The following is a 27,935-nucleotide window of genomic DNA, read 5'->3' on the forward strand; positions in this document are numbered from 1 at the left end:
AATTGAGGTGATTCTCTAAAATGAACATCTTTATTGATTAGGGGCTGATACTGACAGCATGTGGCCATCTGTTTAATTGGGTTTTACATCTAAGATGTAACTATACTTAGTAACGTGATTTATGACAATTTCATTCAGTTCCCATTATCATTTTCTGATTTATGCTACTTAAATCTGCTTCTGCACGCAATAGAGACTTGAATAGAAAATAGAAAAACCTGTAGTTGTTTTTTCTTTTTCAAATCCATGCCTTTGTGTGGAACCCTATGATTTGTGGCCATCTTTCAATGTTAGATTTTTACAGGGTGGTTACAACTTCTTATTTTTCTTCCCTTGTCAAGCTGGGTAGCAACGTCTCTAGACATGGAACGTAGTGTGAAATTATAATGACTTAAATCTGCTGTATGAGGAGTTATACTCAGTAGCTGTCATAAAATTTAATTATATTTGAATAAGGTGGTTAAAGAGGAAAACAAAAATCTGAAATGATTGGTGCTTAACCCTAACTTTGTGATAACTGCGACACTGATCTTGCTGCTTTTCAGAGTGGCAAGGTGAGAACATGAATCAGAGATCTAGTTTGTATGGCCTTAGTTGAGGTTTTTATCCTTCCAGACCCCTATTGTCCTGTCTGCCACATGTTGAGGCTATCTAGCCCATAGGGTTTTAGGGGAAGATTTAATGAGATGAATTTGTAAAGTGCCAGCACATTGCCAAGCTCAGGGCTTGTATATCTAAACCTGGCATGCCAGGAATCCCTGCGATAACCATTGTGTCACAGGACAAACAGCAAAATATAAAGATCGGCAGGGGGGATTATTTCAAACTTTTGCCCTCAAGAGATCTTAGGCCGGGCATGGTGGCTCACGCCTGTAATCCCAGCACTTTGGGAGGCTGAGGCATGTGGATCACCTGAGGTTGGGAGTTCGAGACCAGCCTGGCCAATGTGGTGAAACCTCATCTCTACTAAAAATATAAAAATTAGCCAGGCTTGGTGGCAGGCGCCTGTAATCCCAGCTGCTCGGGAGGCTGAGGCAGGAGAATCACTTGAACCCAAAAGGTGGAGGTTGCAGTGAGCCGAGATTGTGCCAGTGCACTACAGCCTGGGCGACAGAGTGAAACTCTGTCTCAAAAAAAAAAAAGAGATTTTATTATAATGTTCCACATTATAATATGTATGCATGCAACTGACTAAATGCTGAGTAAAAGAAGCCAGGTATAAGACTAAATACTGTTCTGTTTCATGTGTATAAAGTTCAGGAACAGGCAAATAAATCTATATGATAGAAGTTAAAATAATGAGTACCTTTGTTGGGGGTATTGACTGAGAGGAGGCATGTGACACATTCTTTATCTTGATCTCAGATGTGGTTACACAGGTGATACAAGAGTAAAAACTCACCGTGTTCTATCATTAAAATTTGTGTCTGGCTGGGTGTGGTGGCTCACGCTTGTAATCCCAGCACTTTGGGAGGCCAGGGTGGGAGGATTGCTTTAACCCGGGAGTTCGAGACTAGCCTGGGCCATATAGCAAGACCCTGCGTCTACAAAAAACAACAAAAAATTAGCCAGGTGTGGTGGCATGCACTTGTAGTCCCAGCTACTCTGGAGGCTAAGGTGGGAGGATTGCTTGAGCCCAGGGGTTTGAGACTGCAGTGAGCTATGATTATGCCACTGTACTCCAGCCTGGGTGACAGAGCAAGATCCTGTCTTTAACAACAACAAAAATGTATGCTTTTACTGTATGTTAAGTGACACCTCAAAATAAATAGGAACACTGCTCCTTTTCTCCATAAAAATGTTTGGAACAGCGTATAGTATGCATGGACATCTGGAGCTAATAATAGGTTGCCTCAGGCTAAGTCTCTAGAGGTGTAGACCAGGGATTGGCAAACTATTTATGTAAATTGCCAGACAGTAATATTTTTGGCTTTGCAAGTCATACTTTCTTTGTTGCAATTTCTCAACTCTGCCATGGCAGCCATAGACAGTTCGTAAACCAATGAGCCTGGCTGTGTTCCAGTAAAACTTTATTTACAAAACAGGTGGCAATATTCAGGTAGTGGTAGTGGTGGGAAGAGTGAACAGCTCATATTTGGTTTTCATTTCTACTAACATGGATTGGTCTTTAGAAGAAAATTCATTTTAAGTATTCATTATCAATGAATATTTGAAAAGCGCCTCATTTAAGTATTTGGTTTTTATTTTCATACATCTCAAATCAAATTAAAGAAGTATTTTAAACAGATAAGATCTTGGCTTGAAAACAAGCATGGCCTAAGGGCTAAAACCAATGATTTTATTATCTTTGCTGTTATACACAAGGGATTTTTTTCCCCTCAGTTTAATCACAGATATTCTGCTAAAGAAGATAAGCCTTTGTCCAGAGGCTGGGCTTATGCTGGCATCGAATTATGGAATTAATCTGGAAATGAAACATAGATTTGTTTTGCTGTTAAGGAAATAACTGTGTTTCAAACTGGGAGAATTTCTCATACTTCATTGGCTCTGCCTGAAACCATAAAGTAAAAGCTAAGTTAGCAAATACTCACCTGTGGCTTCTCTTGGAATTTAATGAAATTAAATCTTTGAATCCACTTGATGTTCCATCTGGGGACATGAGAATATAAGACTAATATGTAGAATTTGGGAATAGTCTTCCATTGTTTTTAGAGCTAGAAAGAAACTTAAGTGGTCACCTCATCCAAATTTCTCACTACCTAAAAGAGATCCTGACACTCAGAGCAATTCTTAGTAATTTTTTTTCCACTTATTCACTTGATTTTCAAGTGAATTTTCAAGGCCCCAATGATTTTCACTTCCTGGTATTCATGCCCCTGTCTAGTCCCCTGCCACACTGAGTAAGGCTTACCACTGTAACTAATAGGATGCTATGGAAATTCTAGATTATGACTTCTGAGGCTGGGTCATAAAAAACATTGTGGCTTTTGTTTTTTGGATAATGTTCACTCTGGGGGAAGCCAACCACCACACTGTGAGGGCATTCAGGGAGCTCACACAGAGATCCACATGTGAAGGAACTGGGGCCCCCTGCCCATTAGGAGTACCATGTGAGTGCACCATCTTGGAAGTAGATCCCCAGTGCAGCCAAGCTTTCAGATGACCGTGGCCCAGGCTGACATCTTGGCTGCAGCCTCATGAGACACTGATACAGAACCACCCAAATAAGCTGTTTCCAAATTCCTGACCCAGAGAAATGGGGAGATGGCAACTATGTCTGGGGATGATTTGTTACACAGCAAGAGGTAACTAATATAGCTATTAGAGCATGCCCAGGTACTAACTGAGTTTGGTAGGAGGGTATATAACTTTGTGTGGTTTAGTGGTTAAGGGTGTGAGCTCTGAAGTATGACAGTTTGATTTTGAATCCTGGCTTGGCCACTAATAACTTGCAACCTTGGGCAAGTTACTTAACATCTTTAAGCCTCAGTTTAATTATCTGTAAAATGGAGCTAATAGTAGTAACCATCCTATAGGGTTTTTGTGAAGATTAAATGATACTATATATTTAATATCTAATGTTATCTAGTACATTTTATAATCTAATATTAGATATATAATATTAATATGTAATATTAAATATTAATTATATCTAATATTAATATACATTTATAGTTATATATTATAAATTATACATATAATAGATATTTATATAATATATATCAATATGTAATATATAAGTATATATTAAATTATATATACTTATATATATGTTAATATTGTATATATAATATCATTTAATCTTAACCCTATAGGATGGTTACTACTATTATATATATATATATAATGCTTGGTATAGAGTGTGGTTCATAGTAGGCACTCAATAAACATTAGCCATTAGTCCTTGCTTTTGAGGAGCTGGGAGAGAGAGACTTGTTACCAGGTCATTTAGAAGACATCATGGTGAGTGTGCAACAGAAGGGTGTGCAGTGCATTCTGGGAGCCACAGTGGAGGGGCAATTAAGCCTGGGGAGTCAAGATTGGATTCCCTATGAAACTGAGGTTTGAGTGGACTTTGGAAAGAAAAAGAAATTTCTCTGGGCAGAGAAGTGAGATTAGGGCATTTAGGAAGAAGCACTGTTGTTTGGTGCAAAGGCGCAGATATGGCAGAACATAGCACAGGAACAGACTGTGAGATGGCCACAAATGCTGGGGCACAGCTTGCACTGGTGGAAGAGACAGCAAAGGGAATGATGGGAGATGATATGTGGAAGGAAGGCTTTGTGGGTCATGTCAAAGGACAGGCCAGAGGGAGCTAGTATAGTTTTTTTGGGGGGAGGCAAATAACTTAAGTTTTACTTCTGTATTGGTCTGTTTTCACACTGCTAGTAAAGACATACCCAAGACTGGGTAATTTATAAAGGAAAGAGGTTTAATGGACTCACAGTTCCACATGGCTGGGAGGCCTCACAATCATGGTGGAAGGCGAAGGAGCAGCAAAGGCATGTCTTACATGGTGGCAGGCAAGAGAGTGTATGCAGGGGAACTCCCATTTATAAAACCATCAGATCTCATGAGACTTATTCACTATCATGAGAACAGCATGGGAACAACCTGCCCCCATGATTTAAGTACCTCCCACTGGGTCCCTCCTACAACATGTGGGAATTATGGGAGCTACAATTCAAGATGAGCTTTGGGTGGGAACACAGCCTAACCATATCAACTTCCTTAATCCTAGTATTAAAGATCATGGTCTGGAGAGGGACAGATTGCAGCCAGTAAGACCAGTTAGGAGTTTTGCAAATGGCTCAAGAGAAGGACGGGGAGGGCCTAAACTTAGGCAATGACAGGGGTGAGGAGGAGCGGGAAGTTTATAAATCATATCCCAGGAGATAATTGTCAAATAACTGCATAATGATAATACAGATAGCACAGTGATCCTCCCTTATCCATGGTTTTGCTTTTCATTGTTTCAGTTACCTATGGGCAACCAAGTTCTGAAAATATTCAGTGGAAAATGCCAGAAGTAAACAATTCCTAAGTTTTAAGTCGTGTGCCATTCTGAGTAGCACGATGAAATCTCTTGCTGTCCAGCTCTGTGCCACCTGGGACGTGAATCATCTCTTTGTCCAGTGTATCCATGCTGTATATGCTACTTGCCTGTTAGTCACTTAGTAGCTGTCTCAGTTACCAGATCAACTGTCACAGTGCTTGTGCCCAAGTAACCCTTATGTTACTTAATAATGGCCCCAAAGCATAAGAGTAGTGATGCTGGCAATTCAGGTATGCCAAAGAGAAGCTTCCTTTCAGTGCTAAGGTGAAAGTTCTCCACTTAAGGAAATTTAAAAAGAAATCATATACTGAGGTTGCTAAGATCTACAGTAAGAATGAATCTTCTATACATGAAGTTGTGGAGGAAAAAGAAATTTGTGCATTGTGTGCGTGTGTGTATTAGTTTGGTACTATCTGAGGTTTCAGGTGTCCACCAGGGGTCTTGGAACATATCCCCCAAGGACAAGAGGGGGGACTACTGTAAGTTTCTAACTTTTCCACTAGGGCTTTACAGGACTTCCATCAAATGGAGATTATAACAGTTCTGTGCAGCTAGGCTTTGCTGAGGAACCATTAATATGCCAACCATTATGCCAGGTACTTTAATGTATGTTATGTCTAATCTTCACAATAGTTCTATAAACCTGGTATTATGGGCTCATTTTACAGAAGAAGAAACTGAAGCTCAGAGAGGTGATGCAACTTGCAAAAGACTGCAAAACTAGCAAATTGCAGAGCTGGGAGTATAACCCAGCTTATCTGATTGCATCCTGTTTATCGTCACACTACACTGTTCAAAACTGGATAGGAAATGTGAGAATTACAGTCATGTGATAGGCTGGGTGCAGTGGCTCACGCCTGTAATCCCAGCACTTTGGGAGGCTGAGGTGGGTGGATCACTTGAGGCCAGGAGTTTAAGACCAGCCTGGCCAACGTGGTGAAACCCTGTCTCTACTGAAAATACAAAAATTAGCTGAGCGTGGTGGCTGGTGCCTGTAATCCCAGCTACTCGGGAGGCTGAGGCATGAGAATCACTTGAACCCGGGAGGCAGAGGTTGCAGTGAGCTGAGATCGTGCCACTGTACTCCAGTCTGGGTGACAGAGTGAGACTCTGTCTCAAAAATAAAAATAAAAAATAAAATAAAAAATAGCCATGAGATGATATACAGGAACACACTCTGAAAAGGTTAAGGGTATGATATAAATGTGTTAGAGTAATCATTATTATATCACCCCCTCACCCATGCTGCTCGTTCCCTGGTTGGGGGATTGTTTTTCTTCTGGTATGGAAACAAGATATTATAGAATGTAAGGCAGCCAGGAGGTGAGAGTGAGAAGTTTAGATGGTCCCCAAGTCCTACTGATTTCATGTCCAAAAGGGTGGTGGCATCAAGCAGTTCATTATTGCCTCTTCTAACAGTGCTGTTCTCTGCAAGCTTTTTGGCTAAGCCTGTTATCTCCTTGGGTCTTTAGCTTATGGGAAGAGTGGAGGAGGGGTTATTCTATAAGCTAGCTTAAAAGGAGTATTTAGATATACTCCCCCAAAAGGCTTTACTTTCCAAAATTTACACTGAGATTTTAAAAGTTTTGTTAAGTGAGCTGAAGTTAAGTCATGAACAAACTTCGAATAGTTTGTGAAATTGAAAGATGATGCACTTAGCAAGTCTGTGGAACACCTGCTACAAGTTTTTTGTTTTTGTTTTTGTGACAGAGTCTCACTCTGTCACCCAGGCTGGAGTGCAGTGGCCCGATCTTGGCTTACTGCAACCTTCACCTCCCGGGTTCAAGCGATTCCCCTGCCTCAGCCTCCTGAGTAGCTGGGACTACAGGCGCTCACCACCACGCCTGGCTATTTTTTAAAAATATATATTTTTAGTAGAGACAGGATTTTGCCATGTTGGCCAGGCTGGTCTCGAACTCTTGACCTCAAGTGATCCACCTGCCTCGGCCTCCCAAAGTTCTGCGATTACAGGTGTGAGCCACTATGCCCAGACCTGCTACACCTATTTTAAGGCATTCTTGTCCTGGTCTAGTTGAGAAATTTGGAGGTCCTGATACAGCCCCCCAGTTTCTGAAGCCTAACCAAGGAGGCACCTGAGAATGGTGTTCTGGGTAGTATCCTGGGAGGACAAAAGTAGCCTCATCTGGAATGCTCTGTAGTCTCATGGGATTCCTGTTACCATGGTAAGTCCCAGAACCAATGCCTGTAAGGATGCAATTTGCAGCTTGTAGGGTATTTCTAAATGCTGTTTTCAGACATAGTGCACTGGTCAGGTTGGCTGCAGGGCTGGTAGTAGGAAAGCATGAAATGATTATCAGAGTCAACCTGATTAAAGACAGGGTGTGAGTGGGGCACTCACTGGCAACTACCTGGATGTAAGTAAGCCAGGGTGAGGTGAGCATAGGGACCTAAAAACCAGCCATGGGAACAGGAAACAGGATGTCAGGGAGAAATCTCATTAATTGACCTTGATGGTCACAGTCTCATTTGTCTTCTCTTTAAAAAATCAATTGTTTTTTACCCTTATTACAAAAGTAGTTCATATTTATTATAGAAAATCTAGAAAAATTTTAAGTGAACTAAAAATTTAAAAAGTTAACATCATTTAAAGATAGTCATGGTTAATACCTTTGTTGAATACCACTGAGATGTATGTTTATCTACAAATATTTTACAGTTTAAATTAACTAGACTCATCCAACAGTACTACTTTTTCCCCACTGAACATTGTAACATGAATATTTTTTCCATTTATTACATATTCTTCTAAGTCATCGAGTGTAGTGTTCAATTGAGAAAACACCTTAATTTATTTAATTACTTCCCAATGGACATTTAGGCTGTTTCCCTATTGTTAAACAACCCTCTGTATTAATAAGTTTTTGTGGCTTTCTGTCTAAATCTGAGACCATTTCTTTAGAGTAAATTCCTAGAAGTGGAGGAGTTGCTGTATCAAATGGTATGCCCCATTTGAGGGTTTTGAAATGCATCTTACCCAACTTCTCTCAAGAAAGCGGTACAAATTTGTATTTCCAGTAACAACAAATGAGATGGTTTAACCTTTAATGAGTTGCATCTTAAAGATACTGTTGGAGGAAATGAATAGAGAGACTCAGTTTTTTGTCTAACTGATATAGGGAAAATATCAGTCACATTTCATTCTTGAGACCATTATTGCGTAACCAGATATGGTTCAGTGAACCCACATTAAGCATTTGTTGAGTACCTACCATGCTCCCAGGCCTGGGCTGAATATCCCTGCTGCTAGTGTCAGTTTCAAATACTTAGTACAGCAATCAATAAATGAGAGGACCTGTTGGAATATGAGTAGACTATGAGACACCGAGCTTTATAGTGGAAGGAAATTAGTGTTTTCTTTGCCAGATGTTAAACTATAGCAGTGGTTCTCAAAGTGCGGTCCCTGGATCATCAGCATCGCTTGTGATAGATGGGCATTATCTGGCCCTACCTCCTGAATCAGAGACTCTGGGATTTGGGCCCAGCAATTTATGTTTTAACAAGGTCTTAACTACCAAACTTCTGCAAGATGCCAAAGATTGAGGACCGCTGAGCTATAAAAAGGCAGCAAATGCAGAAGAGGTCAGACTTGTTGGTTAAAGGTGGGGTGACTAACTTCTCCTGGTTTGCCTGGGACCATCCCAGTTTTAGCACAGAAAGTCTCGCATCCCAGGAGCCCCTTCTGTCCCAGCTAGACAGGGATGGTTGGTCACCCTGGTAAAGGGTGGCAGGGGTGAAGGGAGGTTCTCTTTATTGCAGCCTAAAGGTAATTATGGCAGAAAAAGAATAGAAGGGCCAGCAGAGAAGGTTTCAAGATGGAGGGCAGATTTCAGAAGCTGCTTTCTGCTTGTCAGCTCTAGGCTGATAGATGTGGTGGCAGGAGGTTACCTGCAGGAAGCCAGCAGATGGCTAAGGCATCTTGCTGAATCCCTTGACAGGAGTCACAGCTGTTAGAACTTGATACTTTCTGGAAAGGGGAAGGTTGGCATTCACCAAACTACTGCAAGATGCCAAGTTGAAAAAAAAGCCATGATTAATCTTAGCAGTGATGACAATGAAATCATTTTACAGCAAAAACCATAACCAAAAGTGCTTTGTAATTGCAGCAGTTTCCATGTCCTGACTGATGGCCCCCTAGATTCTAGAATGGTGTCGGGCTTATCTGATTACAAGAACTAATCCTGAATAAGATGTAACATTCATTCTTAGAGTAAGCATTCATCCCGGATTTTCTAAAGCAGGTGCAATTTAAACTCTTTTTGTTCTTTACTACAGTCAATAATGTATAAGGCATGTAAAGTTTCAGTTTTGAAAGTATAGTGTGCAAAATTTTAATAAAAGTAATCATACGTTACATTGTTACATGCATGGTGTTGATGACAGAAAGACAGGAGGGCTGATTTATAGATCAGTTAAACATGAGAAATTCCTTATTTTTCCTAAACCAACAATTCTGAACCTGTTTTCATAGTCGAATCACCTGGGGAGCTTTTAAAAAATGCTTATGTTCAGGGTTCCATCCCAGAGATTGTGACTTAATCGGTTTGAGGCAGGGGCTTGGACATAGATATTAAACAAACAAAATTCCCCAGGTGATGTGCATTTGGGGTTGAGAATACTGTACTTACCCTGATATAAACCAATGGGTCCCAACTTTAGCATGTACCAGAATAGCCTGAAGTGCTATTCAGTAGGTCTAGGGAGGTGGGGGTGCAAACATTTGCACCTCTGAGGAGTGTGCCCTGGTGATGCTGATGCTGCTGGTCTGCAGACCAAGATTGATCACCAGTTTCCTAAACCATTCCTACTCCAAACCCCAGATAATCGTACAAACCACATCTGTCACCCATTAGCTAGACATGTGAATAAATAACTCCCTCTCAAAACACTTCTGCACATCTACTCCCACGTATCCAGTATTTCTTTTCTCTACTGAGTTTAAAACATATTTCAATTAAAAAGCATACTTTAGAAAGCTTGGTATAGGTTTACCTTCCTCTTTAGGTCTTGCAAAATAGGATTATTTGTCGAGTGGTATCCTTTCTCCCTCACTAGATTGTAGGTTCTCTGAGGACATTTGTTTGTTCGAAGGTTGCCCATGTGGCTTAGAACATCATAGGTGCTCAGTAAATGTTAGTAGTCAGTGGTTATGCATAGAAATTGCATCATCATAACCAAACCCACCTATTCCCAGCAGTTTTTATAATGGGATCTAAATAGACTGACACTCCAAAATTAGGATCATAAAACGTATTCACTTAGAGAAGTAGAAGCTATTGCACAGGACAAGTAAAATAATCAAAGAAGTTAGCAGAAGGTGACTACGAGGGAATTTCACCAAGAAGGACAATAATGTAGATAAGATGATATATCAGCAATAGCCCTGAAATGTGGACTGATACATAGAGTAGTTTAGTAATATAAGCACACACTTAAGGCTTTTGAAAAAAAATAACTGTCACAACTTGTACTGAAGCCACATTAATACATCAAAAAATCCATGCAAATGACCAAATATCCCATTGTTTGACAAAACTAATAATGCAACAGAATGTATTGACATAGTCCACCCCTTAATAAAACTATCACAAACATCCACACTGAAAGAAAACAGACACAGGTACACACTTAATGAAAAACCCCAAGTATATTTCTGGAGAAAGCAGCTACAGCAAATATGGAAACAGATTTAGTTCAATAAACAGCTGAATGTGTATGCTGGTCCACACATCCTCAAGCCCATTGAATTTTCCTTTGGAATTTTCCCTTGGTCACCTTTCTTTGGACTGAATTTACTTTGTCATTTGCCCCTGGCTCTGTCACTTCTGTCCAGAGGCTGCTGCAGGGATCCTAAATGAACAAATTCAATAATGCTAATTCCTTCAGAGGAGTCAAAAGAGATGTTGAATTTAAGAATGAAATGCTCCTGAAGGTAGATGAGTTCAAGTTGTCTTGCATTGTGTTACTACACTTACAAAAGTTTGCTGTAGAGAAAGGAGAAAAGCACATGGTCTGGGTTTCTGAAGACTGGCAGTGAAAGTTGGAGGCTTCCTATTTTGTAAAATCTGACCAAACATGGAAATAACAGGAAAAGATGTCTGAGTCTGGTTCATAGTTGTCTAAAATCATCAGCATTTATAAGTTAACACTTAACATTAAAAATTAATATTAAATTATTAATTTATTAATAATTTATTAATATTAAATTATTAATATTTTTAAAACTTCCAAATAACATACACTTTTGGAAGGTAATGTTTTAAAAATATTTTCTGTATGATAACTTTTCTGAACCATACACTTATGAATATGGAACTTAAAATTAATGCTGCAGTAAAGTGAAAGCAACAATGAATGTAGGGAAAATGGATTAAATTAGTTCAATATTCTGCAGGCCAAAGGCCTTTGATCAATATTTTGTCTAATTTTCTCTTTCCAGCATATATCACAAACATAAAAAGGAAGAATATTCCACTTTTATTGGGGGTCAGCAGGGAGGGCTAAGAGGATACAGGAGTGATGGAATTTGCATAAAACTGGCTGGACTATTTAGCTTGTTAATATCTGTATTGCGATTGAAAGTTTATTGGAAAAATGTGCTGATCTCAAAACTACACTAGTTCGGCAATGATAGCAAGAGAATGGAACCAACAAATTCTTTCATCTAGAAGGAAAATGAAAACCAGAACTTGAATAATGGGATGTATCTTAGATCTGGTACTGAATGTGGAAAATTCAAGAAGTAATACATTGGTACTACTAATAGTATCATGTAAGGTTTTAAACTTTGTCTAACAAGATGTACTCATAATGATAGGTAATGCTTCAACCCCAGTCATCCCTCTGAGTTTCACAAGATACAGAATCAGTTCATTCAACAAGTATTTATTGAGTGCTTACCATGAACCAGGTATTGTTCTAGCTCTGAAGATATCACCATTAAAGAATAGTAAAAAATAAAAATCCCTTTTGTCATGGAACTTGCATTCTAGTTGGGGAAAGACAGAAAGTCAAATGTAAACTATCTTAGATGGTGGTAAGTGTTACGATGAGTTACAAAGCAAGAAAGTGGGTAGAATAACATCCTGCCCCTTAAAAAAGCACTAGGGAAGGGGTTAATGAAAAGATGATCTTAGCCTACATACCTGAAGCGAGCCATACAGATGGTGGCGGCAAGTAGGTTCTAGGTTAGGAGAAGAGAGGCGTAGGGCAAAAGGAAAATTATTCCTTTTTTGCATGTCCTTCTATACAGTGTGAATTTGCTAGGCCTGAATATATTTATTTATTTGTTTTCTTGAGGTCTGAGCTGTGGAATAATGTGCTAAGTTTGTTTTCTTCTCTATACTTGTTTGTACTAAAAAAACTCTAATTAATGCAGCTTACAATAATGTGTACTGAAACCCAGACACATTGAGGCATTTAACTTTTCTGGGAAAGCTGTAGCTACCGTCAGGGTATGATTTATGACTATAAAAGTCAAATAGTTGAGCCTGGGGTAATCACCCACTGAATGTGATTGGTTCTTTGGCAATTGTGTCCTAAACAAAAGCACTCTGTCTTTTATGGTCAGCATTTTGCTAAGCTCCAACTAGGTTACTCCATATTTACTGATAGGAGAATTGTAATGAGAAACACCAGTAAAAAGGAGAGGTTGACCCCAGTAGAAAACCAAAAGCAGGTTCTTGTGGCTTTCCCAGGTGCAGATTTGAAAAAGACACTATTACTGATGATAAATAAATAATTAGGTTATTACAAAGACCAATATTTTCTTTTGTCAGAATTTTAATCATTGAAATGGTATAACCACAATTTGTATTTTTGCCTTAAATAGGAGTGGAATTTGCTGGTGTTAACAAATGCAAGAACAAAATAATACTATATAAGCTTAGTTAACTGTTTTTCAATAGCCTTTAGAAGAATTTTCTATAATACACACACACTTCTTTTTTTTTTTCAGATGCTAAAAGAAATTTTAATAATTGTTACATAACATACTGTGTAGCTATTTGATGAAATCTACCTCTGTGTAATAATTATTAAAGTAAGTCTTGAAATGTATGATAAGAATATATTAGTCTTTTGGGTACAATTTCCATGAAAAAAATAAGAAAACAAATAACTAAAATAAGAAATAGGAGGTTTTTTTATACATACTGTTGTCATCATACAAAATTACTCTATTAACTAAATTTACCTGACATTGTCACCGTTAAAAGCAAAATCAAGACAAAACTAATTCTCAAATTTATTTAATTTTAGTAATATATTTTATTTAACCCTATATACCCCAAATATTTTCATTCTAATATGTAATCAATATACAAAAATTATTAAAGAGATGTTTTATGTTCTTTTGTCATACTAAGGCTTGAAAATCCAGGGGGTATTTTATTTATTTTTGTTTATTATACTTTAAGTTCTAGGGTACATGTGCACAATGTGCAGGTTTGTTACATAGGTATACATGTGCCGTGTGCCGTGTTGGTTTGCTGCACCCATCAACTCGTCGTTTACATTTGGTATTTCTCCTAATGCTATCCCTCCCCTAGCCCCCCACCCCCCGACAGGCCCCTGTGTACACACACACTTATTTCTAAAAGAATTTTAATTACACAAGTTGATTATCTTTGGATAATCAAAAGGTAAAACATTACATTTATGTGTAGAGCCCTTTTTATGAGCCACCACCCCCAAATCCTGATTTTCTTCAAAAGGTAACCACTATGATCACTTTGATATGTATTTTACAGACTTTTAAAGAATTTACATATGTATACACATATACACACAATACATGTATATGCTCACACTGGTAGGATAGTTATGTAAGAAAATCAATGGTATTTATATATCTATATCTGTACCTTGCTTTATGCCAACAACATGTCTTGGGGATTATTTCCCATGCTGGAATTTTAAGACCTACCTCTTTCTTTTCACTTACTGCATAGCAGTCCACAATATGGTTATACCATAATTCATTGCCCTCTTATTTGGACATTTAGCTTGTTGCACACTTCTCAACTACAAGCCATGCAGCAATGAATTCTGTAGTGCACTTGTGCAAGTGATCAGGCAGTGGTTCTCACTGTGGCACCCAGACCAGCTGCATCTGCATCGCCTGAGAACTTGCTAGATGCAAATTCTTAGCCCTACCCTAGACTTATTGACTCATAAACTGAGGATGGGGCCCAGCAATCTGTAGTTTAACAAGCCCTCTGGTGAATCTGATGCATTATACAATTTGAAAACCACTGGCAGGTATGTCTGTTCATACAGACACACATGTACGGATACAGTCAGTTCTATAATGTAACATATGTGTTCTTAAACACCACTGTGCTATGCAAAAGTATGTAATAAAAGGCCTCAGGGCTTATGAGAAAAATGAGGTTGGGGCACAATAGTTAAAAACTTCATCAGTGACACGTTAAAAACAAAAGCTGGGAGACCAATAAAAATGATAGTGCGGTTTTATACATGTTAAATGGGTAAATACACAAATGCTACAGTAAATATGGCACCTTCCCTTGAAAAGACCAGAAGTTTGCTTGTGTAAGTTGGTATTGGAGGGGTTGTCCCTTGTGAGTTTTTGAGTAGTGGCGGAAGGAGGGTTACATGAAATTGGAAGGTAAGTTTTAACAGCAGATGTGGTGAGTGTGGCTCCTGCCGCACGTGGTGAACTGAGGCAGTTGGTCATGTTGAGGTGTGTGCGTGTGTGCATTTTGTGTATTCCTATATGGCTCAGTCCATTTGGGTGCATTTTTCTGCTTTTCCCTAGCATTTCTTGTGGATAAGCAAATGTGAAATTGGAGTTATGTCCAAATTTTCCCCCAGTGTATCAATTTCCTTGGAATAAATTTGCCTTTTCAATACAGGTGTCACAGCTGTATGTATGGATGCTTATTCTTTTGCATACATTACACAAAATAACTCCATACACTGTACTGAATGCTGTTTTTCACTTAATATTTCTTAGAGCTTTTTCCATATCGCCACATAGTTACTCATTTTTTTTTAATGGCATTTAAAGCATTAAGAGATGACTAAATTGATCTCCAAAATGCTTGCAACAACCTACACTCCCATCAACATGCTTCCTACACCTTGGCCAATATTACTTATTATCACATTTATTAACTTTTGCCAACCACTAGTTAAACGTCTCTCTCCTTCCTCTCCCTCCCTCTCCTCCCTCTCCCTCTCCCTCTCCTCCCTCTGCTCCCTCTCCTCCGTCTCCTCCCTCTCCTCCCTCTGCTCCCTCTGCTCCCTCTCCTCCCTCTCCTCCCTCTCCCTCTCCCTCTCCTCCCTCTGCTCCATCTCCTCCCTCTCCTCCCTCTCCCTCTCCCTCTCCTCCCTCTCCTCCCTCTCCTCCCTCTCCTCCCTCTCCTCCCTCTGCTCCCTCTGCTCCCTCTGCTCCCTCTCCTCCCTCTCCCTCTCCCTCTCCCTCTCCTCCCTCTCTCTCCTTCCCCACCTCCACAGAGACATTTACACTGTGAGGAATGCCTCCCATAAGTACACTGATAGAAAAAGGAACTTTAAAAGTGTGAAACAGGTGGCGAGGTGGTGTTGAAATGGTAAAAAAAATAAAAATAAAAAAAATAAAGGAAATAAAATGGATATGAAAGAAAACATAAAAACCTATTAAAAAGGAAGAAAAAAGGAATTCCCTTTCTACTTATTTTTCACTTCTACCTTTGCTAAATACAACTTATCCACTTTATGAGATAAGATATTGAGTTGACCCTGTAGGATTCCATCTATCACTCTAGCTGGTTGACATCTCTAAAAATGCAGCTTACACTATTAATCCATTCACTTCAGCAAAACATGCCTAAGGGCATCAGATTCTTCTGTTTATCAGTATTGGGTTCCTTGGCCCCAACAAGCTCAGCAGATACAGCTGAACAGAGTGATGTGTGGTGGCTTCAACTCTTGAGTCTGGGGCTTCTAACAGCAAAAGTGACAGAAATAGAGGCTCATGCAGGTGTCAGATGTTTTCCTGTAAAGAGGTTGGCAATGGACGTAAATGCTTCCAGCTGGGCACATTACCAGGCAGGATAAGCCATAATGATTTGATAATGAAATCACATTGGTTTATGATCATTGTTCTTATTAGGAAATATCATTGCTTTTTGATGATTTATTATGTGAAACTGAGTTTTCATATAAACACTATGATTTGCATTTATTTGTAATATATATTTGCATATGTATATATATCTGAGTGAGAATGACTTACTAAAAGTAATCACCAAAAAAAGAGGATGGAGTATTGATGTAAATATGCCACAAATATTTAAGGAAATGTAGAAATTAGGAAGATTATTATGATGTTGCCACTTCAAAATAATATTAGATGCATTTTCCTTTATGTGAAACTGACAGAGAACTAGTAGCTGGATCCATCTCTGTTTTGCAATTAGGCTTTTGCACCTAATCACAAACTATGATATTATTAATAAAATATAAAGAATATATATAAGGGTTATATAGAACCACCATTTCCCTTCTAAATTAAGGACTTGCTTTCCTGTCCCCATTTCTCCTCATGTGTTCTGACATGGAGGAGAGAGAGAAAAAAAAGTTAAGAAGAGGGAGGAAGAACATTTTGACTTATAAAAGAGCTTTCAGTCTCCTGGGGCCTGGAACAGTTGCTCTGGAGCAGCGAAGGACACTACGGAAGGCTTCTCTCTCTCTTTTTGGTTATGATTCTTTGCTCTATCAGCTGTGATGACTTGTAAGTACAGTTCCTAGGATCAACCCAGGGTGCAAAATTTAGTGGTGAGTTGCAAGGGCAAAGCAAAGCATGTCTCCCACTCATCTGCACTCAATGTCAGGTACATAATTTGGGAAGCCCAGTGCAAAATAAAAATGTGGGGCCTCTTGTTCCAAAAGCAGGAAAAAATGCCATTGAGGGGGCTAAAATATAAAGCCTTGCCCTATCTTTCATGGGCTTTCTCTTTCAACTTGTCATGGTATTGTTTTATTTGCTATTCAGTGCTACTATAAGAAAAATTAAAGACGTAAGTCATTAGCATGAGTGTTACTTTTCATCTCAATATTGTGCAATGTCAGTTTTAAATGCAAACATAAGAGCATTTAACTTGTATGTGGAATCACCAAAATTACACAGTTTGTATTTTGTAGCTTGTATGTGCATACGTATTTTGTTCTTACCAGCATGGAGGAAATGCTGAACAAAACTCAACTGGTTTTATTTCACTTCTGAATACATGTACATTCTACCAATACTCTCTACCTTTGGTTTACTGATGAATAAAGGAGGACTAAAAGGAAAAGAATCTATAGGTTATTGTATAAGTCTGTTCTCACACTGCTAATAAAGACATACCTGAGACTGGGTAATTTATAAAGGTAAGAGGTTTAATGGACTTACAGTTCCACATGGCTGAGGAGGCCTCACAATTATTGTGGAAGATAAAAGAGGAGCAAAGTCATGTTTTACATGGCGTCAGGCAAGAGAGCTTGTACAGGGGAACTCCCCTTTATAAAACCATTGGATCTCATGAGACTTATTCACTACCATGAGAACGGTATGGGGGAAACCGCTCCCATGATTCAATTATCTCCACCTGGCCCCACCCTTGACACATGGGGACTATTACAATTCAAGGTGAGATTTGAGTGGGGACACAGCCAAACCATATAATTCACCCTTTCTCTGTCCTTTTCTGTCATCATTTTCAGTGTAGGCGTTTGGCCAATACAGGGAAGTAACAGGTATAATAAAGGTTATGACAGGATTCCTTGGTCATTCATGTTTCTTAGAATGCCACTACCTTCTTTTGGTGGTTGAAGCAAATTCTGGTTTGAATGGAAAGTATGGCCTCTTAGGGCTATCAGAGCTTACTCAGTTCTAGATGTATCATATTTACCTTGTATTTGTTTGGCATCTCGCTGAACTCCCATGCACTATGGGCCTGATGGAGTCCTGTGCTCCTGGGGCACTGTGAATGCTGTGTGTAAATGGGGCTCCTAGGAACAACAGACACATATTGTGCACATTTTCTCTGCTCACACACACATGTTCCATTGTCCCCTCATGCTCCACTCAAAAAATACAAGTTCAAAGATAAAAATCATTAAGAATTTCAAGATAGTGGCAGGAGAAGATTGAACTAAGTGCAGGACCCTTCTCTGTGTGGGGCCTGTGTGACTACACAGGTTGCACACCCACGAAGCCGGCCCTTTCTGTATCAGGCAAAGCTGCTGGACAGCCTGAAGCCTCATGAGCATGCCATGTATGAAGGAGCCCAGCTTACAGCAGGCTGGATATTGCCAATAGTGTACCAGTGCAAAATGGTTTCCCTGAAACCTTTAATACACTTATTTCAAACTCAGTTGAATTGATATCATTGAGACAGCTAGATCTCTTAGAGGGCTCCCAGTGCCAGGAGGAGTGCCTTTCAGATGGGTCTTTGAAACCTCAGTGTTATAGCTAGAACCAGGTACTCATCATTGAATCAATCTCTCTATATCTCTTAACATTTTTTCTTTCTCATAGGATTTCCAGCAGGAGAGCTCCAGAAGCCTTTCTTTTGGGGAACAGAATATCCTCGGTGAGTAAATGAGTACACAAACCAGTTACTGACCAATTAGGAAGAACATGTTGCTTTGGTAGAGGACAGAAGAAACAAAGTCAAAGGTTATTCAGCAGAAAGAAGCCATGGAATCTGGCGTGGGTCGCCTGTACTCTTATCATTTTAGGTATTTGTTTTCTGATCCTTGTTACCAGGGTGTATGGCTGGACAGGAAAGCCATCTTACACATAGGTGGCTTTCATTTTTATGCATTTATTCTCTTACCCATTAACTCATACTACCAGTATTTGGACATTGAAGGATTGTTGGGATTTGAATTGATGGGATGAGTCTAAAACCATTCCAGGTAGAAGAAACAGTGTGAGATAAGGAGGGAAAAGTGTTTCTATAATGGCAGAGTCTAGTTTGGCTAGCCCAAATGGTATATGAAAGGAAGTAGTGGAAAAGAAGATTGAGGTTTGATATTGGAGGGCTCTGCATGGCAAATAAGGAGCTTGGATACTAATAGGCAATAGAAAATATTGAACTTTTTGAGCAAGTTAGTAAGATAATCGAATTTATCTTTAGAAATATAACCTGTATAGCTACAGAATAAGTCAGAATTGGTAGTGTATGGACTTAGGGATACCAGTTTAAAGGTCATTTTAATACCAACAGATTGTAGACTCATGTAATTCACAATTTCCATACATAGTAGAGATTCTGATAATATTCGATGTCAATAATATCACCATTTCTATTACATACTTTCTACTTGCTTTTGTGTTTTAATGCATGGAAAATTTTAGTCTTGATTCTATACGTTGAGTCTCTTGTGTTTTGGTTTGGATATATGACAATTTAAAAATATGTAGGTTTAAAAGATATCGATTCCCATAAATATATCAACAAGAGAAATATGTTGGCAATGTTTTCATTTGGCCTTTGGGCTTTCCCAGTAGCAGACCTTGTGATAAGTATTCAAGTGCAATTAGTTCTTTCGGGAGGTGGTACAAGGAAACACCAGCAGGGGAGTGGAGAATTGAGACAGTGAGGGAAATAAGCCAAATGAATTATGTCCTGTGAGTCTTTTATGGCTGCCAAAATGAATTACTATAAACTTAGTGGCTTAAAATGACATAAACTTATAAGCTTATAGTTCTGTAGGTCAGAAGTCCAAACTGGTTCTCACTGGGCTAAAATCAAGTTGTCAGTAGGGCTACTTTCCTTTCTGGAAGCTCTAGAGATGAATCTGTTTTCTTGCCTTTTCTAGTTTCTAGAGGGGGCCCACATTCCTTGGCTCATGACCTCTTCCTCCATCTTTAAAGTTCCATAGTCACATCTCCTTCTGACTCTCATCTTCTGTCTCTCCCTTCTACTTATAAGGACCCTTGTGATTACACTGGTACCATTCAGCTAATTCAGGATAATCTTCCTGTTTTGAGGTCAACTGATTAGCAGCCTTAATTCCGTCTGCAGCCCCTTTACTGTGTAACATAACATATTCACAGGTTCCAAAGATTAGCATATGGACATCTTTTGTAGGCCATTATTCCACCTACCACATGTGTGTTACAAAGCCAGTTATCACCATGGGCAACTGGAGCTCAATCTTGCTGGGGAACTGTAAAACATGCTTCAGAGTGATCCCACCTCAGGGACATGGGAGCTGGGGTATTTATCTGTCCTCCAACTCACCTTCCATCATTGATTGAGGGCTCCTACCAGGGGTACCTGGCAGTGCCCATCCTAGGCCAAGAGGGCTCTAGTGGCTGGAGAAAGTCTTTAGGCAACTAGTTTCAGGTGCTGACATTTGAAGGCTGTCAGATTGGTATGCTCAAAAATAGTGAGGGCTACGAGGACGTGGGCAGCCATCGATAAAGCTTACTACAGGGAAGCACCATCGTTAGAGTAAATAAAAATTGCAGGTTCTTATTTAACCAAATCCATTAATAATATCCCAGGCCTCAGCGCCATAGTTTTCTTTGGTGTTCAGATGTTTGGAATCAATTTGCCCTGCTTTTAAGTTTAGAAATATATATATATCTAAAAAATTAAAGGTTTAGGATATTCTTTAAGCTCCCTTCAAACTAAAAAAGTCCTATAATTCTTTGATTCTGCTTATTGTTAACAATTTAACTGAGCTTCTATTATTGTGGTTATATAGCTGGAGACTAGGAAATAGTCTGGTTAGATTTCTGAAGTTATTGATTAAGTGATTTGTTTATTGGGTCTGTGAGCATGTTAGTGTCTATTTGTTTGTACCTTAGGCTAGGTCATAGTTAATACTTGAGTGTGAAAGAGAGTTTTTTTTTCCTAAAGACTTCTTTGTCCTCATCCACTTAATGAATGGCTACTACGTATCATTTGGGTACTCAGCATTGGGAATATGAAGATGCTAAAGACATGGGAGTCATGGTCCAGTGAGATGGCTTCCCATATGTTCATCTATTCTGTATTAATAAATGGATAGCCTCCAGAATCAAGGGAGTGGGTATCCTTTCTGCTCACAGTGGTCAGCTTAGTCCTCACCTGAGTGTTGAGTCTAATTATGGGGCATGAACAAGCTGAATTGTTTCCAGAAGAGAGAATCAGGACTGTAAATGGTTGAAGACAACGTTTCCCAAAGTGTGTGTTCCATGAAATAGTAATAGAGGTAAGACATCCTCCCCTTCCCTCAGTTTTGGGGAATCATAATAATTATCACCATAAAAATTTCCTAGAAGCTCTGCAAGAAAGAAACCTATTTAGATGTGTTTAACACAACTACCTTTTTTGTACCCATTAACCATCCCCACTTCTGACCCCAGCCCCCCGCCACCCTTCCCAGACTCTGGTAACCATCCTTCGAAATGTAGAGGTTCCCAAACTCCCCGGTGTTTTGGGAAATGCTGATCTAGAATTCATGACTGAAGAATAAGAGTTGAAAGAACTTAATAACACTTGAAGTGGAACCTCATAACTGTCTGCATATTTTTGAAGGAAAGTTAAGGTGGTAGAATGACTTATTATATTCAGGAGATTCAGCAAGTGTTCAGTTAGAGGCTACACTAGACCAATAGATGGGAGCCATAGAAAAGACATTTCAGATCAGCATTATGGAGAGCTATTATGTTTAGACCCGCCCAAAGAGGAAATGGGTTACCTTAGAAGGGGATGAGCTCTTGGTCATTGGAAATACCCAAGCAGAGTATGATAACCATTTGAATGGGTTTTTCTAGAGGGGGCCCATTCCTCTAGTAGGAAGTTGGAGTAGATGACCTCTAAGCCATTTCCAACTCAGAAATTTTTATGAATTTATGATTCAGGCATTGGGCAGCCCTTACTTGATAACAGTGTGAGATCATGATTAAGCTAGACAGCAGTATAGTTGTTTTGTTGTTGACAGCAAATCCGGTGCATATGTTAAACGCACTGAGTAATAAGAACAAAAGAGAAACTGAGTAGGTAGTAAAAGTGGTGTCTTCTCCATTTTATTTTTGGAAGACTAGATCTTCAGTGCAAGAAATCTTCCAGTTTCTGGCCAGCCAGTCACGGTTGCATTTTAAAAGGGCGAGTTTATTTTTTTATGCTTATTTATTTATTTATTTATTTATTTATTTATGAGACAGAGTTTTGCTCTTGTTGCCCAGGCTGGAGTGCAAAGGCATGATCTCAGCTCACTGCAACCTCCGCCTCCCGGGTTCAAGTGATTTTCCTCCCTCAGTCTCCCAAGTAGCTGGGATTACAGGCATGCGCCACCATGCCTCGCTAATTTTGTATTTTTAATAGACACGGGGTTTCTCCATGTTGGTCAGGCTGGTCTCGAACTCCCGACCCCAGGTAATCCACCCGCCTCGGCCCCCCAAAGTGCTGGGATTACAGGCGTGAGCCACCACGCCTGGCCAATGACATGCTAATTTAAATACTCTTCGTTGATAAAATAGAGGACATGAATCTAATATTATAAAAAATTATTATTGTCAGGCTTAGTCATATAAAATTACTTTTTCTTTGTCTCTTGTCCAAAGGATTGTGATTAAGTAACTGAGAATTGAAACTTAAAATGATTCAATCATTTTCTGAATTCTCTATTACCTTTTGCAAATAGGAAGCTTGTTGGAGCAGCCCCGCTTAAAGGACATTTATTGCACAGCAATTTCTATAAGCTTCCATTGTTCATGCCTTCAATTCATCCAGTCAACAGCATTGACTGAGGGATGTAGAGAACCAAGTACTTATTCTCAGAGCTGAGAGACCTGGAAAAACTAAATGTTGCAATCTGCACACTGATAGCTACTGCCGCAAAAATTAACACTATGTAAAATTACAAATTTGTCCCACACTGCTATGATAGTTCTATGATTGAAATGAATAATTTCACTCTTACTTCTTTAATGAAGGTTTGCAATGATGGAAAAACAGTAGGAAGCATTTTTTCAAATGCAAATTACCTTACAGGAAAGAAATAACAAAGGAAAGCATTGCCACCAAGGGGAAAAATTAAATCTTACACCACTTCCTTGGGTGTAGTTGAGACAAACAGTTAGCATGGTAAGGATCATTTATGTCCTGTAATAACATATTACTTTAAAAATTTCCATTCCTTCCAGTTATGGGTCCTATCTATTTGCTGGGTGACTTTGATGTTGCATGTCAGGAACTAACTGTGAGATATTTTTAGCATAATTGCAAATCTCATGAAGAATCTTCACAATAAGGATTCTAAGTGGTGTGTAATTCTCATCCACAGGTTAAATGACTAAATTAAGATACATACAGATCTGTCACTTGCATGAGATGGTAAAGTTAACTAATGAGTTAAATCATTGTTACTTTCTTACTCTGTACAAGGCATAGAGGATATAGCAATGAACAAGTAGATAAGAGAGTGGCCTCAATAGAACTTATATTTGCGAGAGAAAATCCCAGACATACATATGGAAACCCCATTATTGATTTCTTCATGTATTCTTAATATGCTTTGCTATGTAACAAAGCACCACCAAGCAACCATTTATTAGCTCATGATTCTGTAATTTGGGCAGGACTGAGCTGAGACAGCTGGTCTCTGCTCTGTATGGTGCTGGCCGGGGTCGCTCAACTAGGGCTGGACTCACAGACAGGTGAGTGAAGGCGACTTCACTCACTTGTCTGTGCCCCAGTTGGGCTGGCTTTTGTGGCTGGGGCATGGCAGGGCCTCTCTCTCTTCCTTTGGAGTCTCTCAACTTCTGGGGTTTCTCGCTTGCTTCATTTGGCCTCATTCCCTCTAGCTGTGTAGTTGAACTTCTTTGCAAGTGACTTCCAAGAAGGTGGAAAATGGAAGCTACTAAGTTTCTTAAGGCCTAGACCCAGAAGTCATACCTGACCCCTTCCACTGCATTCTGTTGGTCATAGCAAGTCCCAAGGCCAGTCCAAATTTAAGAAGAGGGAAATAGATTGTCTCTTGATGGGAGGAGGGGCTATGTGCATTCAGGGGTAGGTAGAATTGTTGGTGTCCCCTTTTATAGATAATCTACCACATGCTTCTTCAGAGGTGAAGAGAAATAATGTGGCACCTTTTTCAAATCTTTGCTATTCAGTTGCTATCTTGTCTACAACAGAAAGAGGAACGTTGACTACCTTTGAAAATAGAGTGATCCCTTTTAATCTCTACTCTATTCCTTTTTTTATGACTACATTTGGAAAACAATTTAACTTCTAAGACTATAGTGACTTTTCAACAAGTTTCCAGATAAAATATAAATGATATATTTACTGACAGGATCTTTTCAAGCCCTGTTCTAGGTGTTCATAAATATATAGCTATAGCAGATAAAAAAATCATAGCAATCTTAAGGCTGAAAGGGACTTTAGAAATCATCTCTTTCACAGCCCTAATTTCAGAGAGTAGGGTGCTAAGGTTCATATGTGGTAATAATGACAATGTTAGAATTTATATTTTCTTTGTCTATTTCAATTGGAAGGTATGTTTAGATTTTTTACAGCTTTATGGGTATGGTTATTCGATTGTTATTACCATGGTTACTAGAAAGCAGTTTATCTTGGCTTTCCATTGAAAAAATTAAAGGATTATGCTCTGAGATTCATGCTTGTAATTGTCTCCAAATTATGTATTAATGCCATAGATCTCTGAGTTATGGTGCTATAGGAGTAATTGTCGGACATGAATTTACACACGGATTTGATAATAATGGTAAGTACTGGTTCATTTTATAAGCTGCTGCTTTTATAATAATGTTGACTATATGGATGTTAATTGTTATGATTATCTTTGCATAGCAGCAGCATCATAGCTTGAAGATTATCCAAAGCAATATGATTGCTGATTGAAAACTTTTCACCGTGTCTTGCTGTGATGGCTTGCAATAAGTAAACAATTGTTCCCATTGGTGATCGGCGTAGACTTTAAAAAGCAGCCTTGTAATTTCAATAAAATTAGCTTTGCATTTAGATCAGGATTGCTGTAGCTGCCACAATAGTTACAGAGATTGATTTATAGCTTCTCCCTTTGTCATTTATTCATTGCCTTGAGATATTCTCCCTGGAGGAGCAAGCTCTGCTCCAACGATGATTATACATGCTGCCAAGTTAGGACTCGTTGAGTTAGGACTCTGGAGCTTGGCTGACTGGTTCCCTTTTACGATTTCGAAGATTATGCAATGCTTAATCTATATTTTTCTCTATACTGGCTTATATTCTGATTATTATTATTATTATTATCATTATTGAGACAGAGTCTAGCTCTGTTGCCAGGCTGGAGTGCAGTGGCACGATCTCGGCTCACTGCAACCTCGGCCTCCCATGTTCAAGTGGTTCTCCTGCCTCAGCCTCCTGAGTAGCTGGGATTACAGGCACGTGCCACTATGCCCAGCTAATTTTTGTATTTTTAATAGAGACGGGGTTTCACCACATTGGCCAGGATGGTCTCGATCTCCTGACCTCGTGATCTGCCCACCTCAGCTTCCCAAAGTGCTGGGATTACAGGCATGAGCTACCGCGCCTGGCCTATTCTGATTATTTTAAAGTCTATACTTAACTGATAATTTATATAATAGGATATGCTTTGTATCCTGATGACATTTAAGCAAAAAGAAAAAGCAGAATATGACATAAACTAAAGAAATGGCTTCCTTTGAGAGTCCACATCATCATTAATCAGCACTCTTTTCTCCTTTAACTTTGGAGTATTATCGGAAGGCCACATGAAATCTCTGAAACTTATGGATTAGTAGCAAATTACTATCACTTCCATACCCACACAATGATTTACAGGCAGTCTCAGGAACCAGCTGCCCTAAGGCAACGTTATACAGAAGGGGACCTCTTTCTTCCATCCCTGTAGTATCTCCAACATCCTTCCTGGATGCCTACCCCAGGGCCAGAGACACTTAGGCTCTTCTAGAAAAGTCTTCCTGTACTCCCACCAGCCCTTCCTTAATCACCTAGATTTTTGCTCCCCTGGTCTTCCCTTCTCTGTTAAAATGTGGCTGACTTGTAGTTATCTGACTCTGCAGAGCTAGACTTTCTGCCTTTGGGTGTTTGGTTTATCTGAGATGAGAGTCTTAGCTAAGAAAAAAAAAAGCTAATAGTCCTTTCTTCGTTCTGGACCTCTCTTGATAGGAAATTTAAGTACAGTTCCTCCCCAGAACCTTCTGGAGAACTTCTGGAGTCTTTCTCAAAGGACTGAATCTAATGGTGGCAATTTCAGTCTGTAACCAATGCTTACAACAGTGCATTGCACATATAAGTACATGCCCGGTACCTATTTAATGATTGGTTGGTTAGTGGGTAGAGGACAGTGACTCCATACTATCCCAGGGGGTGGTGTTAGTAGTATGTAGCCTTGCTGAAGAGTTTTGGATTGTTCCAATTAATTAACAACTTTACTTACGGGACTTTTTTGTAAGCTCTCTGTATAATTAAATTTAAACGATGCCTCTGATTCTCATAGTAACCTTGAATATAGAAGACAGTCTAGCAGCATCCAAATTTTGTTTCAAAGGCTGTAGAGGAAATGAAGAGTGAGCACATAGCAAGAAAGCATGTGTAATCTTTCTTCCCATTATGTTTTGGAGATTTTCATTCTTATTCCAAGTTTTCTTTTTAGAGCAATCTTCCCTGTCTAAGCAGGACAGATGGGTCTTCCGTAGGTTTTATGTGTCTTTCAGCTCCTGGCAACTTGGAGGAAACAGGTTCCTATAGGGCTGAGTCAGGGTCTATGATCGCACAGTATGGATGACTCACTGGGGCTATTCCTATGGATCATTTGGAATTTCACTGGTAGTAATGCTCTGATTGCCTCCATGGGCTTTCTGAATGAAGCCATTTTATTTCATAATCCAGTGAACACTTTGGGTCAAATCAGGTCAAGACACAGAATCCAAGATTGAATAAGACTAGTATATGTAATAAATTGATGAATCTCATTTTTAAGGTGCTCTTTGTTCCTTAGAAGGAAAGAACTTCCTCAATTGTCTTTATCCTTTTCACCCTTTTTACAATTAACCTGTGACATTGGAGAGAATGCAGGAGCTGATCTCAGGAAGAGTGTTCCCTGCTGTTATGACTGCTTTTTGAAGGCTTGTCGAGGTGAGGGAAAGGAAAGATGAATTTAGTTTCCATAAATAACACAAATGTCTTCGAACTTTTCTTTTTGCTAGGTAGAAAATATGATAAAAATGGAAACCTGGATCCTTGGTGGTCTACTGAATCAGAAGAAAAGTTTAAGGAAAAAACAAAATGCATGATTAACCAGTATAGCAACTATTATTGGAAGAAAGCTGGCTTAAATGTGAGTACAACTGTGGCTAAAGGGGCACTTCGTGGTTCATTTTTCCTCATTTGGACATTAGCTTGCTTTAAACCATTGGTTCTCAAAGCGTGTTTACAAGATCAACAGCATCTGTCTTCCTTGGGAACATTCTTGAGTCCTACCCCATACCTGCTGAATCAGAATCTTTGGGGTTGGGGCCTAGTCATCCCTTAACTAGGCATGAACTTTTTCCTGATATATTACTAGGGCTGGAAAAATACCTAAATCCTTGCTATGCCTCAAATCTATTATACTTGTAGATGAATTTAGGTAAAAATCCATGTGCTTCTTTTAAAGGGAATGTTTATAAACACTGACTTGGTTCTCCTGGTTCTTAAACCATGCTCAGCCCAAGTGAGACCACTGCTCATTCAGGCAGAGAAACCAGAGTCTGTATCCTTGAATGGTGTCTAGCTCTTTTATCAGTGTCCTGGACAGCCATTTCTCTGCCTATATATTTTTAAATATCTACAACTGTGACATGAGAAGACCTAAAATGGGTGCTTCTATGTATCTCTATATAGTGCAGGGGTTTTCACACTGAAAATTCATCTGGAGTATA

General features: G+C 39.2%; 1 protein-coding gene and 1 long non-coding RNA gene across 2 annotated transcripts in view; one reads left to right on the plus strand and one right to left on the minus strand.

Annotated features, from left to right (window-relative positions):
* The window catches only part of PHEX (phosphate regulating endopeptidase X-linked), a 215,255-nt gene that overhangs the window by 161,496 nt on the left and 25,824 nt on the right, over positions 1–27,935 (plus strand). The window contains exons 16-18 of the mRNA XM_031006124.3: positions 18,564–18,618; positions 24,687–24,754; positions 27,222–27,352. Of these exons, the coding sequence (XP_030861984.1) occupies positions 18,564–18,618; positions 24,687–24,754; positions 27,222–27,352 (254 nt within the window). The remainder of the gene's footprint in view (positions 1–18,563; positions 18,619–24,686; positions 24,755–27,221; positions 27,353–27,935) is intronic.
* LOC134757943 (uncharacterized) overlaps positions 1–27,935 on the minus strand; it is a 38,187-nt gene that overhangs the window by 5,004 nt on the left and 5,248 nt on the right. Inside the window, exon 2 of the long non-coding RNA XR_010132610.1 lies at positions 17,935–18,034. This is a non-coding gene — a long non-coding RNA (uncharacterized lncRNA). The remainder of the gene's footprint in view (positions 1–17,934; positions 18,035–27,935) is intronic.

Source organism: Gorilla gorilla, chromosome X, assembly GCF_029281585.2.
Source record: "Gorilla gorilla gorilla isolate KB3781 chromosome X, NHGRI_mGorGor1-v2.1_pri, whole genome shotgun sequence".
Lineage (NCBI taxonomy): Eukaryota > Metazoa > Chordata > Mammalia > Primates > Hominidae > Gorilla > Gorilla gorilla.